The sequence below is a fragment of the Pleurodeles waltl genome, chromosome 5, assembly GCF_031143425.1.
Source record: "Pleurodeles waltl isolate 20211129_DDA chromosome 5, aPleWal1.hap1.20221129, whole genome shotgun sequence".
NCBI classification, from domain to species: domain Eukaryota; kingdom Metazoa; phylum Chordata; class Amphibia; order Caudata; family Salamandridae; genus Pleurodeles; species Pleurodeles waltl.
This window is the reverse complement of record NC_090444.1, coordinates 211,871,485-211,891,481: the sequence shown is the minus strand read 5'-3', so window position 1 is coordinate 211,891,481 and position 19,997 is coordinate 211,871,485. Positions and strand designations below refer to the sequence as shown.

The window sequence follows — 19,997 nt, the reverse complement described above, 5'->3', positions numbered from 1 at the left end:
TTAACAGTATTTCACTGTCAGGACATATGAAAAACACATTACTATATGTCCTACCTTAACCATAAACTGTACCCTGCCCTTGGGGCTACCTAGGGATTACCTTAGGGGGTGCCTTACATGTATGAGAAGGGAAGGTTTAGGCCTGGCAAGTGGGTACCCTTGCCAAGTCGAATTTACAGTTAAAAGCTGTACACACAGACCCTACAGTGGCAGGTCTGAGACATGATTACAGAGCTACTTATTTGGGTGGCACAACCAGTGCTGCAGGCCCACTAGTAGCAATTGATTTACAGGCCCTGGGCACCTCTAGTGCACTATACTAGCGACTTACTAGTAAATCAAATATGCCAGTCATGGATGAACCAATTATATACACATTTTCGTAAAGGAGCACTTGTACTTTAGCACTGTTTAGCAGTGGTAAAGTGCCCAGATAGCAAAAACAGCAAAAACAGAGTCCAGCACACATCAGCAACCTGTGAAACAGAGGCAAAAAAGTTAAGGAAGACCACGCCAAGGATGAAAAGTCTAACATACTTCATTACTATCTAAAATCCTTATGTGTCTTCAAACCTTATTGAATAGGTATCTTGACTTCTGCAAGCATTGTACCTGTAAATAAATGTGAATAAGTCTGGGTATATGACCTTGAATCCCCATTGAACTCATAGGGAATGTTAAAGACCAGAGGTTAGTATTCTAGAAAGGCTAAATTAATTTAAATATTTAGGAATACAAATATTGCAGATGTTTTCAATGACCCCTCATTCAATAAAATGTGAATTAGTTGCTCAACACAGGGCATCAGTAGTATTTCAAATGTATAAAGCATAAACTTCAAGATCAGTTTCCCCTGCTATACAGTTATAATGCCCTAAACCCTAGGGAGCAGCATTATATATAGCAGATATATTGGGTATAGAGGAGTGTAAAGGTCTAAAAAGGAGAATAGTTTTATTAGATCCCTTCCTAACATGCGTGTTAGTACTACAATACTTATGTTCCTTATAGATCTAGGTCTAACGAGAATCACTGATAAAGCAAAATTAAGACCACTTGTCAACTGGTTGAGGCTTTGGTATACTCCCGAGTTGGCCACTTGTGGACTGGAATTACTGAAACTTTTGGGAACGACCAATGTCAATGATCATCCTTGGCTAAAGTATGTGAAACACTGATGATATATACTCTAGGGCTAAAATATGTTTGTGATAATCCAAGTGGAATCAATGGTAGTCATATAAATCTTCTGAAGGTGCAGTATTTGGCGCATGTCTCTGAACAGCATATTGTGAAGGCAGAGGAAGGTGGATTAACTGATAAATTTCTGAACATTAAGAGGTCTATGAAATTTGAACCATATTTGGACCTTGTTTTTCCTTTCTATGCCAAATTCCTTTCTATTAAAGTTAGATTAGGCACTTTACCAATTAACTCCTTTACTGTTAAATGGCCTTCAGAAAATGCTAACTCTGCAATTTCTTCTGTGAGGATGTCATTGAATCCAAATAGTATTTTCTATTTTTGTGCAATCAACAAGCAGTTGCGGAAGAAGTGGATTTGCTTGTTATGCTTGAATTTGGATTTGCAGAATTATCAGATAGCGTCAGGAATCTTAAAATCAGACACATACCTGCCTATAGTCTTTAGCCAGAGTAGAGTTTTGCATAGTGCTTGGCTATTAAGGAAGTGGAAGCTGGATTTAATTCAGGAATTTGATGTTTATTAATTTTGTCTCCAATTGGAACAATGTGGTTCAGTGAAGGTATGATGTTTAATAATTGTGCCTCCACTTTTAACAATGTTGCTTAGTGAAGGATTTAATGTTAGATTTTTTCCCTTTTCTGATATATATTTGTGCAATTTCCACTTTGTATTGTATTTGCAATTTCCGCTTTGTATTTGTATTGTAAGGGGTTGTTTCGGTAATATAAAACTTCGACTTTGTATTGATTTATACTTTACAAAAGTTGATAACATAGTATTTTTTCTTTTGTATATTAATACATCTAGCCCTAGTATAAATTGTTTTAATGAGTACAGTGCCGCCTAATTAATCGTTTTTAGTGTTTGTGTTTGAACCTGTTCTACAGTCTGTAAATGTTTATATGCTTTATGTATGATGTCTTATCTTAAGTAAATATTCATGATACTGTCCTGTATATAGTAGGAACAGGATAGAAAGCAATTAGTAAATGTAGTGGAGGGCAAACTAAAGGATGAATACAACATTCTAAATTAATCATCTGTAATGGAGTAATATTATAGTTATAAACAGGAGTTGGATACAAAAGCATATTAATATTAAAAAAAACAAAATCACAATTGTAGAAAAAAACTGATAATCACAAGATGAGTTTATCTGTATAGCTTATCAAAAAAAGGGGATTTTGAATAATCCTATGAGGTTACCATGGGTAGAGCGAAAGGGACAAGTGAAAAGTCACATTTTGCAGGAGAATATTTATCTTTCTACAATACCACCAGCTCCAGAATTATGGTAGTAATACTCTGTCATTGAGGTCTTCTGAGCCAGTTGTTTCGGAGAAGATCCACTTTGGTTTTTTTCTAAAAAATAACTAGTTCAGTCCTCAACGATGTCCATAGTCCATTTCAGATCTATCAGTGGATGTTCATTGTTAGAGAAGTGTGTCACCAACTTGGTAGGAGGTTTTTTAACATAGTGTGTTAATATGTTCTTGGATGTGTATTTTTATTTTTGTGATGATTAGACCAATGCAATATAGACCACATGGACGTGTCACATACCTCTTATGTGTGAACTATTTGTAAGTCCTGCAAACCACTGCTGAAATTGGATTCCGTATTGGATTCTGGCCTTTGTATGATGGCGGCGCCAGGTCTTGGACCTCATGTACAGTGTGGGGCAAGAATTAGGAATCTGTCATAGCAGGTTCGGCTTATGTGCTTCTATTTAGAGCACTTTGGCTATGTAATTCGAGAAGTATCCAGGACCAGAGAGTGCGAGTAATAGTACTCTTCACCAGCTAGTAGGAGAGATGTTGAATATCAGGACTGGATTCTGATGAAGGCACCACACTCTGTTTGGGCATATGTATTGCCTAAACATATTGATTATGAGATTGGGACTCAAGATGGTGTTTCTCCATTTATGTTTTTAGCGATGCTACAAATGTGGTCTGTAATTAAAGAATACATATAGGAAGAAGGTGTTAACTAGTAGCGTTTAATGTTGGGGACTGGTATATATGTAAGTTATGTTTTACTAATATAAAGGTTAAAACCACAGTTGTTTTATAAACAAGCCCACCATCCCTTTTCTCTGCTGATTTCCTCCTTTTTTAGGTCTCGCGTAGACAGTGCATGTGCTGTCTCTTCAAGACGTTTTCCATCAGTGGGCTTGGAGTCCACCTATTACTTGCCATTAGTTGACTCCCTTGTCACTCTCATTTACTTGCTTCTTATAGGTCAGCTGATGTAAGTTCCCTTCCTCTTCGTGTGTTTGTCCCCCTTGGAGCATGGCTGCATTACTTGTGTCCTTCCACTGCCCATTTTATGGCTGCTACTTTTTTGTTTGGGCTTCAGCACTCCACAAGAGTGCAGCTTTCTCAGCAGGCTCCATTCTGTACTTTCCCCCCTCTTCCTCCCCTGTGCTGCTTGACTCCCCTCCCTCCATTACGGGCTGTTTTGTCGCTGCCTCAGCCCCTCTCTCCTACCATCCATTTGTTCTTGTGCTTGCTCCCACCCCTTCTATCCCAGTGTCTGTTGTCTGTGTTGACCCCAGGTCCTCCTTCCCACCCTTTGTTGTCCTATTATTCCCCCACCAGCAAACGTCTTCCCTCCTTCCTTGTTGCCCCTCCCCGTGGTCTCTCCTGCTGCACCAGCAACAGTGGTATTTACAGATGCGTCCTCTCTTACTTTCACTCTCTACACAGACTGGCTGAAGACGGTAGCATTGTTGTTCACAATCAAGACAATTAGTTATCTGGGCGGTCCCAGATCTGGCCGGGCTTCTGCCATCGGACGCAGTGAGGTCCAAGTGATGTGTGTTCTGAACTTCACTCCAGAGCTTTTTCAAATAATAGCTCTGGGAGCAAGGAGCTCTCTTTGAGACTGCTAACACGGAGTTAAAAGTACAGCTTTTATTCAGTCTGTATTGGCTCACTGAGTTCACACCAACGTCAGGGTCTCTGACGCTCTCCTGTGGAAAGCGAGTTCCTGCAGTGGCAGCTTCCATAATCCTTAGAACGCTGACAGCAGTGAGGAAACAGTGAGAGTTGTCATTTCTACCCAGACTCTCCACTTCCAAACAGAACAGCTATAGTGAGTTTTCAGTCACCAGTTCCTCAAGCAGAACTCAGCATGGGCTCTCAATCTGTTGTCTCAGTTCTCCAGATGCAGAATGAAATAGCACTTCCTGTTCTCAGAATCCATCTTCAGCCGGAGCTCAGAGCAAGCACCAACCTCCAGCCCCAGATCCAGAGCCATGTTCCCCACCAAGGTCACCAGATGAGCTTCCTCCACCACTGAGTACTGGAACTGCCTGAGCTCCAGTCGCAGAGGTAGATGAAACAGGGCCATGTTATAGCACTTTTTTTTTTACTTCAGCAATGTTATTGTGTATTTTGATTTCAGCAATGTTTGCGTTTATTTTCAGTTCAGCAATGTTTGTGTTTAATTCTACTGTTTCTCGTTTACCATCATGTGGTTTGAGTGAAAGCAGCCCCCATTAGCCCTGATTCCCAAAACCTCTTAAGCCATTGGCTGGCCAATAGATCTGCTAAGTCTCAGCAGAAGTGCTACTTAAAAACATGCCATTATATAAGTTAAAATGTGGGTGTTGCTTTTTTCAGAAAGGGAACGCTAATTGAAAAAGAAAACAAACATTTTCAATGCAGTGGGTCTCGCATTTGCTTGAGTTAAAGCTATTGGCGTTGTAAATTCATAACTGCACTTTTCCTGTCACATAAATTGGTCAACCCTGCCTCATAATTTGGTCTTTTCCTGGCACAAAATTCCAGTGGCCCAGCATATAACTAAAGCACTTCCATTTACCTTCTTCCTCTGTCTGCAGCCCAACATGAAAATGTGGCCATTTAGCATCCTAATTTAAATCTGCCATGCTAATTCAAATAGAATACCACTTTCAGCACCCCACCATTAGTCGTACTGCCTGTCTAATACAATTCCCAAAACAAGACAGCCATCAAGAAGTGACAAGAGAAATAAATTAGAAGGGTCACCCAAACATATCAAGAGTGTTCAAACAGTCATAGTGTAATAGGAATGTCAAGTAGGCCTGAATCATGGTAATAATTGCTATAAGGAAAGATTAATAAAACATATACAATTATCATATAAACACAATAAATACCTTTATCAGAAATAAACATTTGGAATTAGATTGTAATGCTCAGAACAGCTCCTAGAGGACACCACCATGAAAATAGCATTTGTAAGAAATATGGTCATGTTACCATATATTTAGCCCCTAGAGGGTATAACCATATGAAAATAAAATTTAATGCAGTGCAACCATATATTTAGCCCCTAGAGGGCGTAGTGCCTTAGACATTTTCAGGCCTAGCAGGCCTACTGCAGTTCTAAGGCCCTCAGAACACAAACTACCCCAAGCTCTAAAACAAAAGTTCCAGCCATAAGAGAGCTTAAAAAACGACTGAATAGTCGGAAAGAGTGCATCATGCTGAACATTTTGGTGGTCCCATTGTCCTAGGACCACCACAGGCTGAGCTATGGGCAAAAATGTTTTGAAAAAGAATGCTTGCAAAGCATTATGGGGTGACTTTTCCCAAGTGCAGTGAATATGGTAGTATCGGCTCTCCTGCTGTGCCTGGAGAACCGCATTGCGGGTTTATGTGTTTTTAGTAAAGCATTTATCAATTATAAGTGTTTTTGGGAAAGCTATGGAGCGTGAAGTGAAAAGCCAAAAGAAATGACTCTGATTAGGTAACAGTGTGAACAAGGTGACTAGTGCTCCAATACCGCCAATGGAGTTTGTGCTGTTGGCGCTGTGAGGGCCATGGTTGCCATGGAGCACGAAGGGGAGAGATAAAAGAAAAAAATAATTAACCCACTCTGAAGTGTATCGGAATCATGCAGTTATCCAAGTAACAGGGTCAGTCTGCAAGTCAGTAACAAAACTGCACCAAAGCGGGACAAATGTAAAGCAATTACCAATGACATCAAGGGATTTTTGAAAGGCAAGCCCATGAACGAGTGAAAGTGATGGTCATGAGGTGAGTGTGGTTAAAAGCCCACAGTACTTACAACGGGTAAAAGTGCTTGCGCTCGACATAAAAAGAATTGGTCTCTCTCACCAGCTGGCCTTGGACACTGCAGAAACTAAGACCTCCTGTTCTCATAACCCCTAAGTCCACCTTCACCCCTTTACCTCCACACGCTCTGCTTTCTATAAGGAATGCAAATCCAGTGAGACCAGTCCTTGCTGCAGGTTATTTAGATATTGAATGCTGAACAGAATGGTAAAAGCTTTGCTGATACTTATGATCAGTTAAATATAGCCTCAGTCAAGCAAGCTGTCAAGCAAGCTTCAATAGCAGTATTTTTCCACATGCCTAAAAGTTAATTTATTGTAAATGCTGGAACTGTATAATTATGCTACTGTTTGCTGTATTGTATTCTTTATACTATTTGGTACAAACCTGGGACGCATTTCACTTTATTAGCACATGTTGTAGAGCCATTTTAGTGATGTCTGTGGGCACGGTATTGTAGCAACTAGGTCTGCTGCTTGAGTCCTTTAGCCTAGTAACAATTTATTCTATTTCATTTTGTTCTTTCAGAACCAACCACATTTGTGGTGGTGTTTTATTTTCTTTATTTTTTTGTCCTTTTGCTTAGAAAAGCATTTCTTAGCACATTCTTTCACTCTGTACTTTCCTCAAGGCTACAGCGAGTGGTACACTGCATCTCTAACATTCACAGAAACCTACATATTTTTACGTGGGGACAGTTTCTCTGTTGTTATAATATAAAAACATTTCCCTGTCCCATGCACTTTAGAGGGATTTTCCAGCCAGATAACCCTGACCGCATGCTGTCTGACTCAGTTATAGCTACTCGCTGAGACCACCAGTTCCCCATCCCACATGGGGATGGTGTCTCTATAAATAACAGGCTTCTTCAATACTATCATGCTCCGGTATGGGGGATGATGTCTTCCCAGAGGGAAATTCTGAAGGGCGAATTAGGGCTTATCCTGTGCTGTGCGCTAACATAGGTTAGGTAGGAATTGCATATATTGTGCATAGTGACAGTGTGGTGGGATTTTTCCTGTGTTTTACTTTCCTTGTCACCGTTTTGCTTCTAGTATGTTTCATCATTCCAATTATTGCATTTCATGCCATTTTATCTAAGACGCAGCTGATTCAATACATCTTATTGAACCATTTTCTGCCTCTGTTTGTCTTTGCATGTGTGTGATTAATGTAGCTGATAGAAAAGGATGAGAGTTGATCCACCACGATCTCCCTGAGAAATCACAATGTCATGCGCCCCGGTTGCCACAAATCATCCCTGCTCTTGGGCAAAGATGAGGCGCTGCTAGCTGTCTGGAAACGGATTAGGCCGACAGTTGTCGTATGGTGTGGATTGGACTCAGTTCCCCACAATTCGGGTGATGCTGCCGCCCCAAATCCAGCAGCCTAGTTGGTACAATAAAAGCAAACGCAACACAACCATACTTCTGGTATGGGGATTGTTGCACGCAGCCTGTATGCTAGTCTAGACATAAAATGACCTACATGTATTTACGCAATAGATTTAGTGATGAAAACAAAGCATGTTCTTACGTTCCAGCATGCTCAGCTTTCTGCAAGGAACATCTTCTTGCAGAAAAGTTGTAGGTTGCCTAAAATTCAAGTGTAAAAAAGAAGGATGATATTTCCATTCACACTCATTAGCAGCAAACACATTTTTCAGCCAACTGGTGTTCTCCAGTACAACCTTATACTGTGAGGCTTTCAACTGCATTCTTTTTAGGTCTGGCTTTAACCAATACCTTTTGATTTTACTAATATTATATAGAGAATATATTCACTTTGTCCATTGAGCTGTTGTTGTGTCATTCATATTGTTCATTCAGCCAATACAGCTTACAGAATAGGCCAATGGGTCAGTGCACTTCAGCCATTAGCTAACTTCACTGTGACTCCTCTTACCTTTGTGTAGGAGCACATTCACAAAAAGTAGTTCTCTTTAGTGCCAAGCGGTACAACAACAGTGTGTTTTCAAAACAAAAATAAACATTTGATATTTTCAGCTGCACCAGACAATAAAGCAACTCCACTCTACACCTCTCCATGCTGCTCCACTCTACACCACTCCACTGTACTCTGTGCCACTCCACTCTGCACCACTTAATGCAACCCCACTCTATCCCACTCCACTCAGTGCTTTGCCACTCCACTTCAGTCTACACAAATCCATGCCACTCTCCCCCACAACACTGTCCTCTGTGCCAAGCCACTAACGTTTAGCCATGCTAAACAGCAGCCACACTGATGTACAGCAGGCTAGAAGACCATGGCAAAGCCATTAGCTCTCGCATACGTGAGACCTTTTGGCTTTGCCAATGCTTGTTAGTAAGAGACTTAGCCTGTTGATACCTTCTAAATCAGTGGTTCCCAACCTATTGACTTCTGTGGGCCCCCACTTTATCACTACTGGAACCTGGGGACCCCCACTGAATCATTATTGGAATCCGCCCCCCCCCCCACTGAGTCATTACTGAAAAGCTAGGGACCTAATCTGTTAACATTATTTAATTTTCTGAGCACTCGCGGACCCCCTGAGGAGGATTCGCGGACCCCCAGGACCACAGGTTGGTAACCACTGTTCTAAATGACTAAGTATCTTTCACCAACTTTCAAGATCTTTATTCGCGTTGCAATTATACAGTTGGGGGTGGCAATAAGGAATCGCTTAAACGGAGACAGCTACTTCCCTTAGGAATTTCATCCCCATCCACAAAAAAATGTCAAGTAGGTGGTAGATTGATACTCCCAGGTAGAATTGAGTATGCACTTTGTGAGTAGCATCTTAGAACGTCATTATTGGGAGCATGTTCTTTGTTCCTAAGGAGGGTGTAGGGACATTCCTGGAAGAGCAAATCCCTTCTCTTCAACCTGATCTATTGAACCAGTGCTGTTGATCATGTGTGAGTGCTGTCATTTTTGTAACCTGTCATTGTCGCCAATATAAGGTATTGCCTATTTTCTTTTGTTTCAGGGCGCTTTGAAGAGAGCGTAATCGAAGAAAGAAGGCAGTGCGCTGAAGATTTATTGCAGTATTCTGCCAACATTCCTGCACTTTATAACAGCAAACAATTTGAACATTTTTTTCAGGTACACCACACCCTTTCTCATTATAAAGATTAAACTTTCTGCCACTGTTTGGTTTTCTTATGATGGAATCAATGTTGTACAGAGACAGATTTACAATGCTTAATTCATGAGTGGACTTTCGTAATGAATGGTTCTATTCTTACAGTTACCCATGTTCTCCATATTGTTTATCTTTGACTTAGCAGAATTTCTCTAAAGGTTTACCTATATTGTGCTGCATTTTGTTCATTGTGAACTTGAACCTCTCCAGGACTAAGCATGGTGAAGTATATGATACAGCTTAGAATTTCAAGAAAATGTCTTTAATGAAAACGAACATTGGTCAGGTTGCACTCTAGGCACAGGCTCCCAGCCTGCCCTGCGCCAATCATGATGCTGCTTAGAGCAGCGTTATGATTGGCTGGAATGCCCTGCCTAGGTGCTCCAACGCAGACTGGGAACCTGTGCCAGCTCTCTCCAACTCGGTCACACAGTGCCAGTGTGTTGAGAGCCCTTGTTAGCATGTGTGTTTGGCCGGCCAAACATACATGCGCACTGAGGGGAGCGCTCTGTGCACTCCCCTCCATGCTCATCAACCCCATGTCTCCGCCCTGTTCGAAATAAAGCTACAATAAACGGCGTTTATTGTCATTTTGTTTGTAAAAGTTTGCAGCTCCTGCTGCTGTTGGCAGGGGTGGGGGGGGGGGGCTCCTCCGCCCTAACGGAGGAGCCGCCCCTGCATATTTGACCAATATGAATAGCAACATTGTCATGAAACACGTCATACTTACTAGGAATTGTACATGAACCTAACTGTACATCTGAAACACTACAGAATGAACTGCATGTTTTCTCAGGATTTTCAGCCAGAGCTCACTGTAGTTCATCGGTATCTTTTGCTGTTTAGGAGCTTGTCAGACCCCCAAACAATCTCTTGTTTTTGCCAATCCGTGTACTTACATTCAAAATCAACTGTGTAAAGCTATAACTAACACAATTACTTCAAAAATGACAGAATACAGATATGATTAATGCATAGCGAATAGCAATCTTTTGATGACTAGCTAAGCCTTTTGTAAAATTTATGGCCATCGAGAGGACGATACACTATTAGTGTGGTTCTCTAGAGCAAGAAAAGTGAAGGCTGTGCAAAAGAGGTGGATAGCCCTCTGCATTAAGATCTGTTATGCAGTGTCCAAGGAGCAGCCTCAGGAAGGGCTTATGGCCCATTTCACCAGGGCTAATCCTAACACCACTGCATTGCCACGCAGACTGCCTCTCTGTGACATCTGCAAGGCTGCAATGTGAGATTCAGTGCATACGTTCAAAGAGCACTACTGCCTTGACAGCAATGTGGGAAGGACATTTCGCCTGAAAGAATTTTTGATCTGAGTCTACACCACAGATCCACCACCGTGGGAGGCACTGCTTAAATTACTATTCTAAGGTGAGGAATCTGCAGTTAGAAGTATCCATCAGAACCGTTGTAAAAGTTGTATCTCACCACAGATTCCTCTTCCCCCTTCAGTTGAGTGTTTTTATTAACATCTAAAAAGGTCCCATGTTAGTATTCAGCACGTGTACCAATATTTGTTGACACTTGCATTGGAGGGTGCAGAAAGAAAAGGCAAGAAACTGACACAAGCATGCAAGGGTGGTACTTGCATGCTGCTCCGCTCTGTCGATTCCAGGGTGGATTGGATTCTGTGTTAGGACTGGAGGCGAGGATTATGCTGATCTTTCTGTTTTATTTTACTCCGGCAAACGTCAACAAAGCAATTAACAAAATTACTTTTCCCATAATTCCCAGGGAAAAAAATATAATTTTCAATGAACGAAGTCCTATTCAGTCCTTTATATCGAGCTGTTCCCTCCCACTCCTCCTCTTTCCTTTCTGCTCCAGTAGATAGGTAAGTGTGGTTTATTTCTTTCCTTCTTATTGTTCTTAGTTTTGTCTGTGCTGTATTGTTCCGTGAGCATTTGACTGCACAAAATTGCTCTGCTGCGGGAGCGTACCTGCGGGGCCCTTTCGTGGCCGTGTAGATCAATTTTGTTGTTGCTGGGCGGCTGCGTTGAATGACATGGCTCTCTAGAGGGAGTTGCGTCTGAGGACTTGCTCTGTGCCCAACGTGCATTGCCTTTTGATGGTAGTCAGGGATGTGGACCCTGTCCACAAGTCTTCTTTCTCAGGATGCCTGAAAACCAAAAACACCCGACGGGGTCTGTAGTCACTCTGTTTATACCAGTGGCATGACACACGTAATGTTACGGGTCGGTATACTTGTGGTGGCATCACATAACGTGATGCCCATTTGAAAGGTCAGTTGTTTTTTTGTTTTTTTTTCCTTGTTGACAGCACGGCACATATATTTTAGTGCTGCTGCAGGGACGGCCCAGGCAGTATCTATCGCTTGGGAGCATCAGAGTGCAAAGAGGCCCCATAATTACTTTAGTGTGCCCAAAATTATTTGGTGCTTACCTGCCTTTTTTTCATTGCGCTTTTTCTTAGCTCGCATATGTGAGTGATCTTTCCCTGGGTCTCCATTTATACTGTTGATACATACCTATATTGCAGGCCTTGTACACTTTTATTTAATATGGTGGCTGAGTATGTGTAAGAAGAGTCGATCTCTGCTGCCAATGGATAAGGAATGCTGTGAAGCGATGGATATCTCCATCCAGCAGGCTGTAGCCCTATCGATAACACCTTTAAAACGTCACCTTCATATCGCTTGTACCGCTTCCGCTCATCTGTCCCTTTTTTAACACCATAGCCCAGCGCCCATCCAAACACAAGGCTGATTCAGGTATTGACCTGAGTGCATTTGAACCCCTTAAAAAGGCATTTTTGTCCAGGCCTCCTCGCTTTGGGGTTGAAGACGCTTCTGGGGTGCTTTCGATCCATTGCCAGATGATGGAAACCCTACCTCATACCCCGAGGGGAACGATGGGGATTCCCCTGGAGACTTTACTGATGAGGCCTGCCCTTCCAGACCCTGGCGCCCATCCCCTAAACCTGCTCTCATTGAAGACCCAGTAGCACTTCTGATATGCTAGACCCCAATGACCTTATTCACCCCAGTCAGCTGAATGGACTCCCACCCCAAAAGTTGACAATTATGTGGTAGACCGCATCCTCAAATCCCTGGATAATGTGATGCGAGCTCATTTGTGGGTCGAATGTCTGCGTCTCTTCTTGGCGGACAAGGTGGCCCTCACTTCGGAGATCGATTCTAAAATGGCCACTTTTCTATCTAAATATATCAGGGGCTCAAAGAAAGGTATTGATAGATGCTGGCGATCCTGCCAGGACAAGCTTATGGATGTGTTTGGCCCATTGACTAGGATATTGAATTTAGCAGAGGAAGCAAAGGCCTCAGTCACCCTGACAGCTCCAGAATCTCTACCCACATGGGCACAGCGCGCTATAATCTTCTTAGAAAACGCAAATTACGCAGTATCAATGGAGGGAAGGCGTTCCTGGTTGATTAATTTAGACCCAAAATTGGGAGATCTGGCTTCCACTGAGGCAGGACCTGTGGACCAAGGGGGTTTGTTTGGCGACCCGTTTATAAAAGAACTGGGGAAGTTTGTCTCAACTTTTACCTCTTTGGATAAAGCTCAGGCTTCCATGAAAAAGATCTCCCCACATTTTTGTTGGGGTCTGTTGTGGTAGGGGCCGCTCGACTAGCCGCTTTGTCACACAAGCCTTCTCCCGAGGCCCAACCTTTCGACGGACCTAGTGGTTGGATCAGTCCTGGCAAGAAGTGTCCTTTCCCAACAAGAAAGGACTGAGACGCCGAGGCCGAGCTTCTTTCAGAGGCCAGTTGCACGGAGGTCAGTCAGGTGAGTGTGGGTCTTTCTTCCCTAGGTGGGAGGCAAGCTAGCCATATTCAGCCACAATTGGGAAAAGTTAACTGAGAAAGCAGGGGTTCTTCAGATGGTTCGCAAGTGGTTCAGCCTTGCAGGCCTCGTCCTCTAATGTTTTCAGATGCCCAAAGCGTACTTATAGACAGGAAGTGGCAGACCTGTTACACAAGGAAGCTATCGTCCAATCTTCTGTCCTTCCTCGAGGCTTCTTAAGCAACATCTTTCTGGTGGAAAAAAGGGATAGAGGTCATCGACCGGTGATTAATCTTTGGGAATACAACAGCTGGATGATCTGTCGCCACTTCAAGTTGGAAGACAGGGCTTTCCAAATCTACTGGACCGCTCGCTATGGTGAGTCATTTTTTATGAGGTCTAGCTATTTTTAGAACCAACTTGCCCCTTCTGGTGAGTGGACAAAGAACAGATGTTCTGTCCGGACAGAATCTGAGTTAGCAATTATGATGCCTTTAAATCGTATTCTTGTCACGTTTGCTCTGTGTCCGGAGACAGAGGTCAAAAGTCAGTTTGTCTTCTTGCAATGTAAATACTTTTTCTTGTGACTGCAGAGTTCCAGGATTTTGTAAGTGAACTGTGTGACCTATGTGAAATGAAAGGCTGTGGGTATCAGGTGACTCCTAACACACAACATGTATATAACTAAGTCAATTTAACAAACATTTTAAAATATATTTTGGTAGCTGTGAAAGACCATTTTTTTGTACTTGTGTGATGAAAAAAATATTTTAATAGGATGAAAAAAAAGTCAGAACACTTTACTTTGTGAGGTGCAAATGATAAATATTTTCTCTGAAGCCTAATTTTCAGACATTATTGTTAATACACTATATAGTTTTACCAGTAAAGCTGCAAGTTTGTGGGAAGGTTTTTGGACATTTCTTGGAAATGTACTGTCTGCAAATGACAGTGCACTACCACATCATGCTTTAGTGATATACTTATTAAAACTGAGTCTTTAAACATAAACTGAGAAACACTCCTGCCCTGATGACAAAGCTATTAGTAAACTAATGGGCAAATCATGAAAGGATCATGTGTACCCTATATGCCGGCTAAATTTATTATACATGGAGCAAACGTTTAGTGTATTTAATCAAACAAAAGTGGACTTTTTTACAGCAGAAATGCTGAACTCCCAAATTTGAAGATGAACTTGTGAAAATGAAGAAAAAGGCGACTGTAAAATACAATATTTGCATAGGATCACACAATTTGAGACCCGTTTCTGGGTCAAGTACATTACAGTTAGTTCGAGTAGATTGATCAAGCTACTTGACCTACAAGTTTAGTAACGTTTTTATGATTTTTCGAAGCCTGGAATGTATCAATCTCTTGTGTGACCTGCTGCAGCCGGGTGTCTAAATGGTTCGCCTTGACTTCAAGGATGCATATCTTGCCATCCCCATTTTCGCACCTCATCACAGGTTCCTCCAATTTCAATTGTGGGATCAAGTCCACAAAGACCTTCGGCATTCGGAGAAGGTTCCCCTTACGGAGGAGATGAGATAGTGGCTTGCTTACATGGAGGCCTGGAATGACAGAGCCATCTTTGGGTCAAATATAGCCATTGCCATAGAGTGAGATGCCAGCAAGCTAGGCTGGGGTGGCTTGATGTGGGGACTCTTCCACAGGAGGAACATAGTCCTCAACAGAGCAGCAACTCATCATCATTTGTCTGGAATTAATGGCGTGCTCCTTTGTTGTCAAGTGCTAGACCAGTGGTTCCCAACCTGTGCTCCTAGGACCCCAGGGGTCTGTGACAGATTCCCAGTGGGTTCGCAGGCCTGGGCCGGCTGGAAGGCACTTGTCCACCTTGGGCCCCTGACAAACACGTGCATGTGTGTTTTATATTTTTTACTTCCTTTGTTGGGCAGTTTGAAAAGCACTGCAACATTCCTTGTACATCCAGCAGCTTTCGGACACAAATAAAAGTGTGAAGATAACTCTAGTGATTAATGTACCTGCTGGAGAGAGATGGTAGTTTTGTGCAATGGCAGTTTTGACTCAAAGGTAGTGCAGATGGTTAAAATTCCTGCTGCAAAGAACGTGTAGCACAGTGGGCTTTTGCTTTTGTCACAGAGATTCTTTTATTACAGTGCAGTGCATAAGTTACATTTGTAATCTAGCACAGTGAACTATGAACTGCCATTAAAGAGCTGCATGCTAACTGCATGGCACAAATTAGAAAGTTATGTTTGTCCCCCAGTCCTTCATTTTCCTTATGCTGCTAAAAAAGGTTTGCTTGCATAAAAATACTTTCCCATTAATAAAGTCCGCACTAACCACTGCGTTGTGTTCTGATTCCTGAGTTTGTGCTTCTCCAGACCAAGCACTTTTAGAAAATGTCCACCAGTGTAGATGACATGTGAATCCTACACCTTGTAGTACCCTGTAAAGTGCTCAGACACCCTACACCGGTATGAGAGGTGCTATAAAACAAGTGAATTGCATGTCACAGAAAGGTTAGGGAGAGGTGAGAGGCCCTTATGGTTTTACTTCCTTTCCCCACCATATATTTATGTCAAAAAGCTTTCTCAGATCTTAGGTACCTAAAAAATCAAAACAGAAATTGCTTGGAAAATTAAGACTCTGACCTGAGGATTCAACTTTCTTAAATAAAACCGAACATTGAATAGTTAGTTGCCGAGATGCAGTGCCAACCTTCCTATTAACATTTTTCAATTTTTGCATATGTTTTCAATATAAAATGATTATATCTTTACTAATTGGAGTATTTGTTTAGTGTGTACTTGTTTGTGTATTTTTTTGTGAATTACTGTTTTAATGTAAATCGTACAAATTGTTTGGTGGTCACCAGCTTCCAATACTGATTCAGTGGGAGTCCTCGGGAGTCAAAAGGTTGGGAACCACTGTGCTAGACCAAGAACAAAGTGAATTGCTCCTAAAGATGGACATTAGGTTGGCGGCCCGCTATATCAATCATTTGGGGGCGGGGGTCCCAGATTGAAGATGTTGGCGGATTCAGCCAAGACAATTTGGGAATTTTGTCTACCTCGCAACATATCTGTGACAGTGGAATATCTTCGAGGGGTTTCCAGCACAGTGGCAGATCTGTGCTTTAGGAACTTCTCAGATATGAGCCTATGGAAATTGGACCTGAGAGTCTTTCATCAGATAAGGAAACTTTGGGGCTTATTTACAGTGGACCTCTTTTTGTCCCTCCTCGATCATCAGGTAGAACGTTTCTTCAGGTGGAAGCTGGATCCTCTGGCGATGGATGCATTTCTACAGGATTGGACAAAGGAGAAGTCTGGTTCTAATAACTCCTTATTGCAGATCGCCAGTCTGGTTACAGTTCTTCTAGAACTTTCTTGGGATTTTCCAATCCATCTACCCCATGCTGCAGATTTCCTTTGGGAGCCGATGCGGAACCTGCACCCATTAGTCCTGCAAGACCGAAGCCTCTTATGGCATGGAGGATTACCAGGAGAGATGGAGACTCCCAGGACTTTTAGGAGAAGCTGAAAGAATGTTAGCCACGGCTTGGGCAGACAGTAGTACCAAACATCATCAGTCACCATGGATGCGGTGGGTGCATTGGAGTGTTCAGTCACATTGCAATCCCTTGAGGTCTGACACTTTCTAAGGCTTTTTAGCATCTTTGCCTCTCAGGGCATGGCCTGTAGAACAGTAAATACTTTCACCTCTGCTATCTCAGCAGATCATGTTCCGATTAAAGGATACCAAGTTGGAGAACAATCTTGGATAGGTAAGTTGATGAGGGGTATTCGTCTCTGTTTACCTCCAGAACCAAGATATTCAGCTTTATGGGATGTGAATCAGGTCCTGCTTTTTTTAATCTGATGTAAGAGCCCTGGACCTGACAGGTCAGGCGTTCACCCTGGATTGTGTAACGTTCCATATTTCCCGCCAGACAAAGTCTAATTCGAAAGTCATTTCCTATCCAGCTTTTGAAGTCTCTAGAATTATGTGTAGTACGATGTTTGAAGGCTTATGAAAGCATGACAGAAGAATTTAGGTCTCCGGGGAATGTAATTTGTTGATTGCAGTTCAGAAACCTTTCAAAGCTCTGTCCTCTCCCACTATCGCAAGGTGGATCAAGGCGAATATGCAGGAGGCTGGCATTGATGTGCCACAGTTCGGCGCGCACTCTGTAAGTGGTGCTATGCCTTCCAAAGTGTTCAGTGAGGGTGCTCGCTTAGAAGACATCCTGAATGCAACTGATTGGTCTTCGGACTCGATGTGTAACTAGTATTATTTTAAACCGGTTTTGAATATAGCCTCTCTGGTGGTGGACAAGCTTTGAACCAGCATAATCCTCGCCTCCAGTCCTGACATAGAATGTAAAATTTCCTAGCATTCGTAACAGAAAGTTTGAATTCTGTTAAGGATATGGGGCGAGGATTATTCCCACCCATTTTTCTGGAGATATTAACCCTCCCGGACATGACTTTTCAGATCACGAGGCTTTCAAATTATGGAAGATGATTGCTGTAAGGTATAGGTATTATTTTCTTTTTTTTGGTTTGCTTAAAGATGTTCATGTTTATTGGTTTGGATAATTTTCTTTATCTACTGTTGTTACATGAGACTGAGTATTTCTTCATTTTGCTATTTAACATGATGATGGTTGGCCTTCAGAACTGAGATGTCCTTCTCAGTATGTGCCTCATTTTTTCTTCAGTTTCTGATGCTAATAAAGGGGATTAGAATTTTTTTGAGGATCGTTACCTGTCGCAGGAAAGAAAGGGGAGGAGTCGGAGAGAACGGTTCTGTAGAAAGGACTGAGTAGAATTTGGTTGAAAATTGTAGTTTTTTTCCCCTGGGACCCATGGTAAAAGTAGTTATGCAATTGGTTTGTTGAAGCCTACTGGAGTAAAACAAATGGTAAGATCAGAATAATCCTCACCTCTCTGTCCTTAATAGAAGTGACACTTTCCTTTACGAATGTAGGACATTTTACATTCTATTTGGCGCCACATGGCACTACCTAGATACATGTGGGAGCTCTGTTATGAGGAAGGTTTTTTGGATCCAGCGGGTGCTTGGGGAGATGTCTAAGGTAAGGAATCTTCTGTTATATATATCCACCAGAAAAAAACATTGCCAAAGTTAAGTAAATGTTTGCTTAAGCCTCGAAGTTGCAGGCAGTTAAAGAATATGCAGATTGCACAAATGTGGATTTTAAAGAACAAATGTTTGTCATTGTGGAGTAACAAGGATGATCCTGCAAGTGTCTGATAAATTTGAGATCTTAGAAACGTTGAGGAGATCAGCAAACCTGAGGGTGCTGGGAACACCCTTGATCCCAGTGGGGGAAGACATTGTATTAGTGAGCCTAGATATTTTTGTGAGTAAATTGCCCATTACTTAGTTCCCAGGCTCTTCGATGGTTATGAGAGCCGACAGACCCCCGATGAGAGACACAGGGGCCTCTTGTCTGCAATGGCGCTCACACCATTATTGTGGTCCTAGCAGACCTTAATCAGCGCCACCCTGATATTTGGAAAGGTGCAGCTTTGGAAGATGTTCTACAAGTGGAGGGCTAATTCATATTCATAGTTCCTGATTTTAGCGTGGAAACTCAACTTTAACCACAGAGGTAACAAGAACTCTGGAAAGATTTTGTTGCAGCAGTGACAAACAGCTCACTGTGGACCTCAGCCCAGCTCATCAGATTTGCCCATGGTTTGAAATTGTCACCTTCACCAGACCTGCAGCAACCATTGAATAGTCAGCATAGTGGCCACTCGTTGAAAGGCCCCCTTGTCTCTACTTTCGGTTCTATAATAATGGCATGTTATATAATTTGCATTTGGTGCAATTATTTCTATGGTTCACAATAGTTTGTGACTGGGATCAGAATGAGTTGTGTAGTGTGGAAAGTAGAACAGTGAAGTTGCTCTTTTGTCATGAGTCGCCTGATACCCTTCCCCCACAGTTTTTCCTTATCAGTTTCCCTCTTTCTCTGTGGCTTCTGCTAGACCTTATGATGTGATGTGATGTGAGGTGAAGTGTCTGAAGTTTGATAGCGCTTCTTGAGGGACTTTCTTTAGTGAGCTATTGCTTGCTCATGAGGAACTGATGGTGATTTGGCTTTGGTGTCCTAGATCCTCTTGTACCATTGTTTTATGGTTTAGTGATTCTAAATCATAAAATGTCTACAGTAAAAACTTTAGGCCTGATTTAGATCTTGGCAGATGGGAATACATCATCACAAACGTAAGGGATATCCTATCCCTTATATTACAATCCCATTGCATCTTATTGACATCGTAATACAGCAGACGTGACGGAGTATTCCATCCACTAAGATATAAATCCGGTCCTCTCTTCTTACTTCAACCTCCAAGGCTTCTGTACCTTCTCTTGCTCACAATGTGAATCATTACTCATAGGCCGTTTTCCATCGGTTACTTTCATGTCCCCTATTCTTGATGATCTGCTAACATCCTAATTGGAACCCTACTTTCTCTTGATTCCATCCTTGACTCCTTTGCTGGGATTACTTTTCTCAGCTGATGCATGTGGGGTGACTTCAACATATGTCAAGCCACAGTTTCACTAGACAAAATCTCTCCTCTGAACCTAGAAGTACTAAACTGCATCACTGGACCGCTGGTCTTATGCATACACCATAAAGTAATTAAAACCTTATCACTATGAAGAGATTGCATTTCATCATGTGGGACAAAATTCACTTTCATCTATTGATCCTCATCCTTTCCTTTGACCCTCACTAATTCTAATCCCTGCAGACCCCAAAATCCTCACAAGACT

At 42.1% G+C, this 19,997-nt stretch overlaps 1 protein-coding gene across 5 annotated transcripts in view; it reads left to right on the top strand.

The window, feature by feature from the left end:
* Nucleotides 1-19,997, top strand: part of RPS6KC1 (ribosomal protein S6 kinase C1) — a 546,019-nt gene that overhangs the window by 87,817 nt on the left and 438,205 nt on the right. For all 5 annotated transcript variants that reach the window (XM_069233902.1, XM_069233905.1, XM_069233903.1 and 2 more), the window contains one exon: nucleotides 9,253-9,368. In XM_069233902.1, the coding sequence (XP_069090003.1) occupies nucleotides 9,253-9,368 (116 nt within the window). The remainder of the gene's footprint in view (nucleotides 1-9,252; nucleotides 9,369-19,997) is intronic.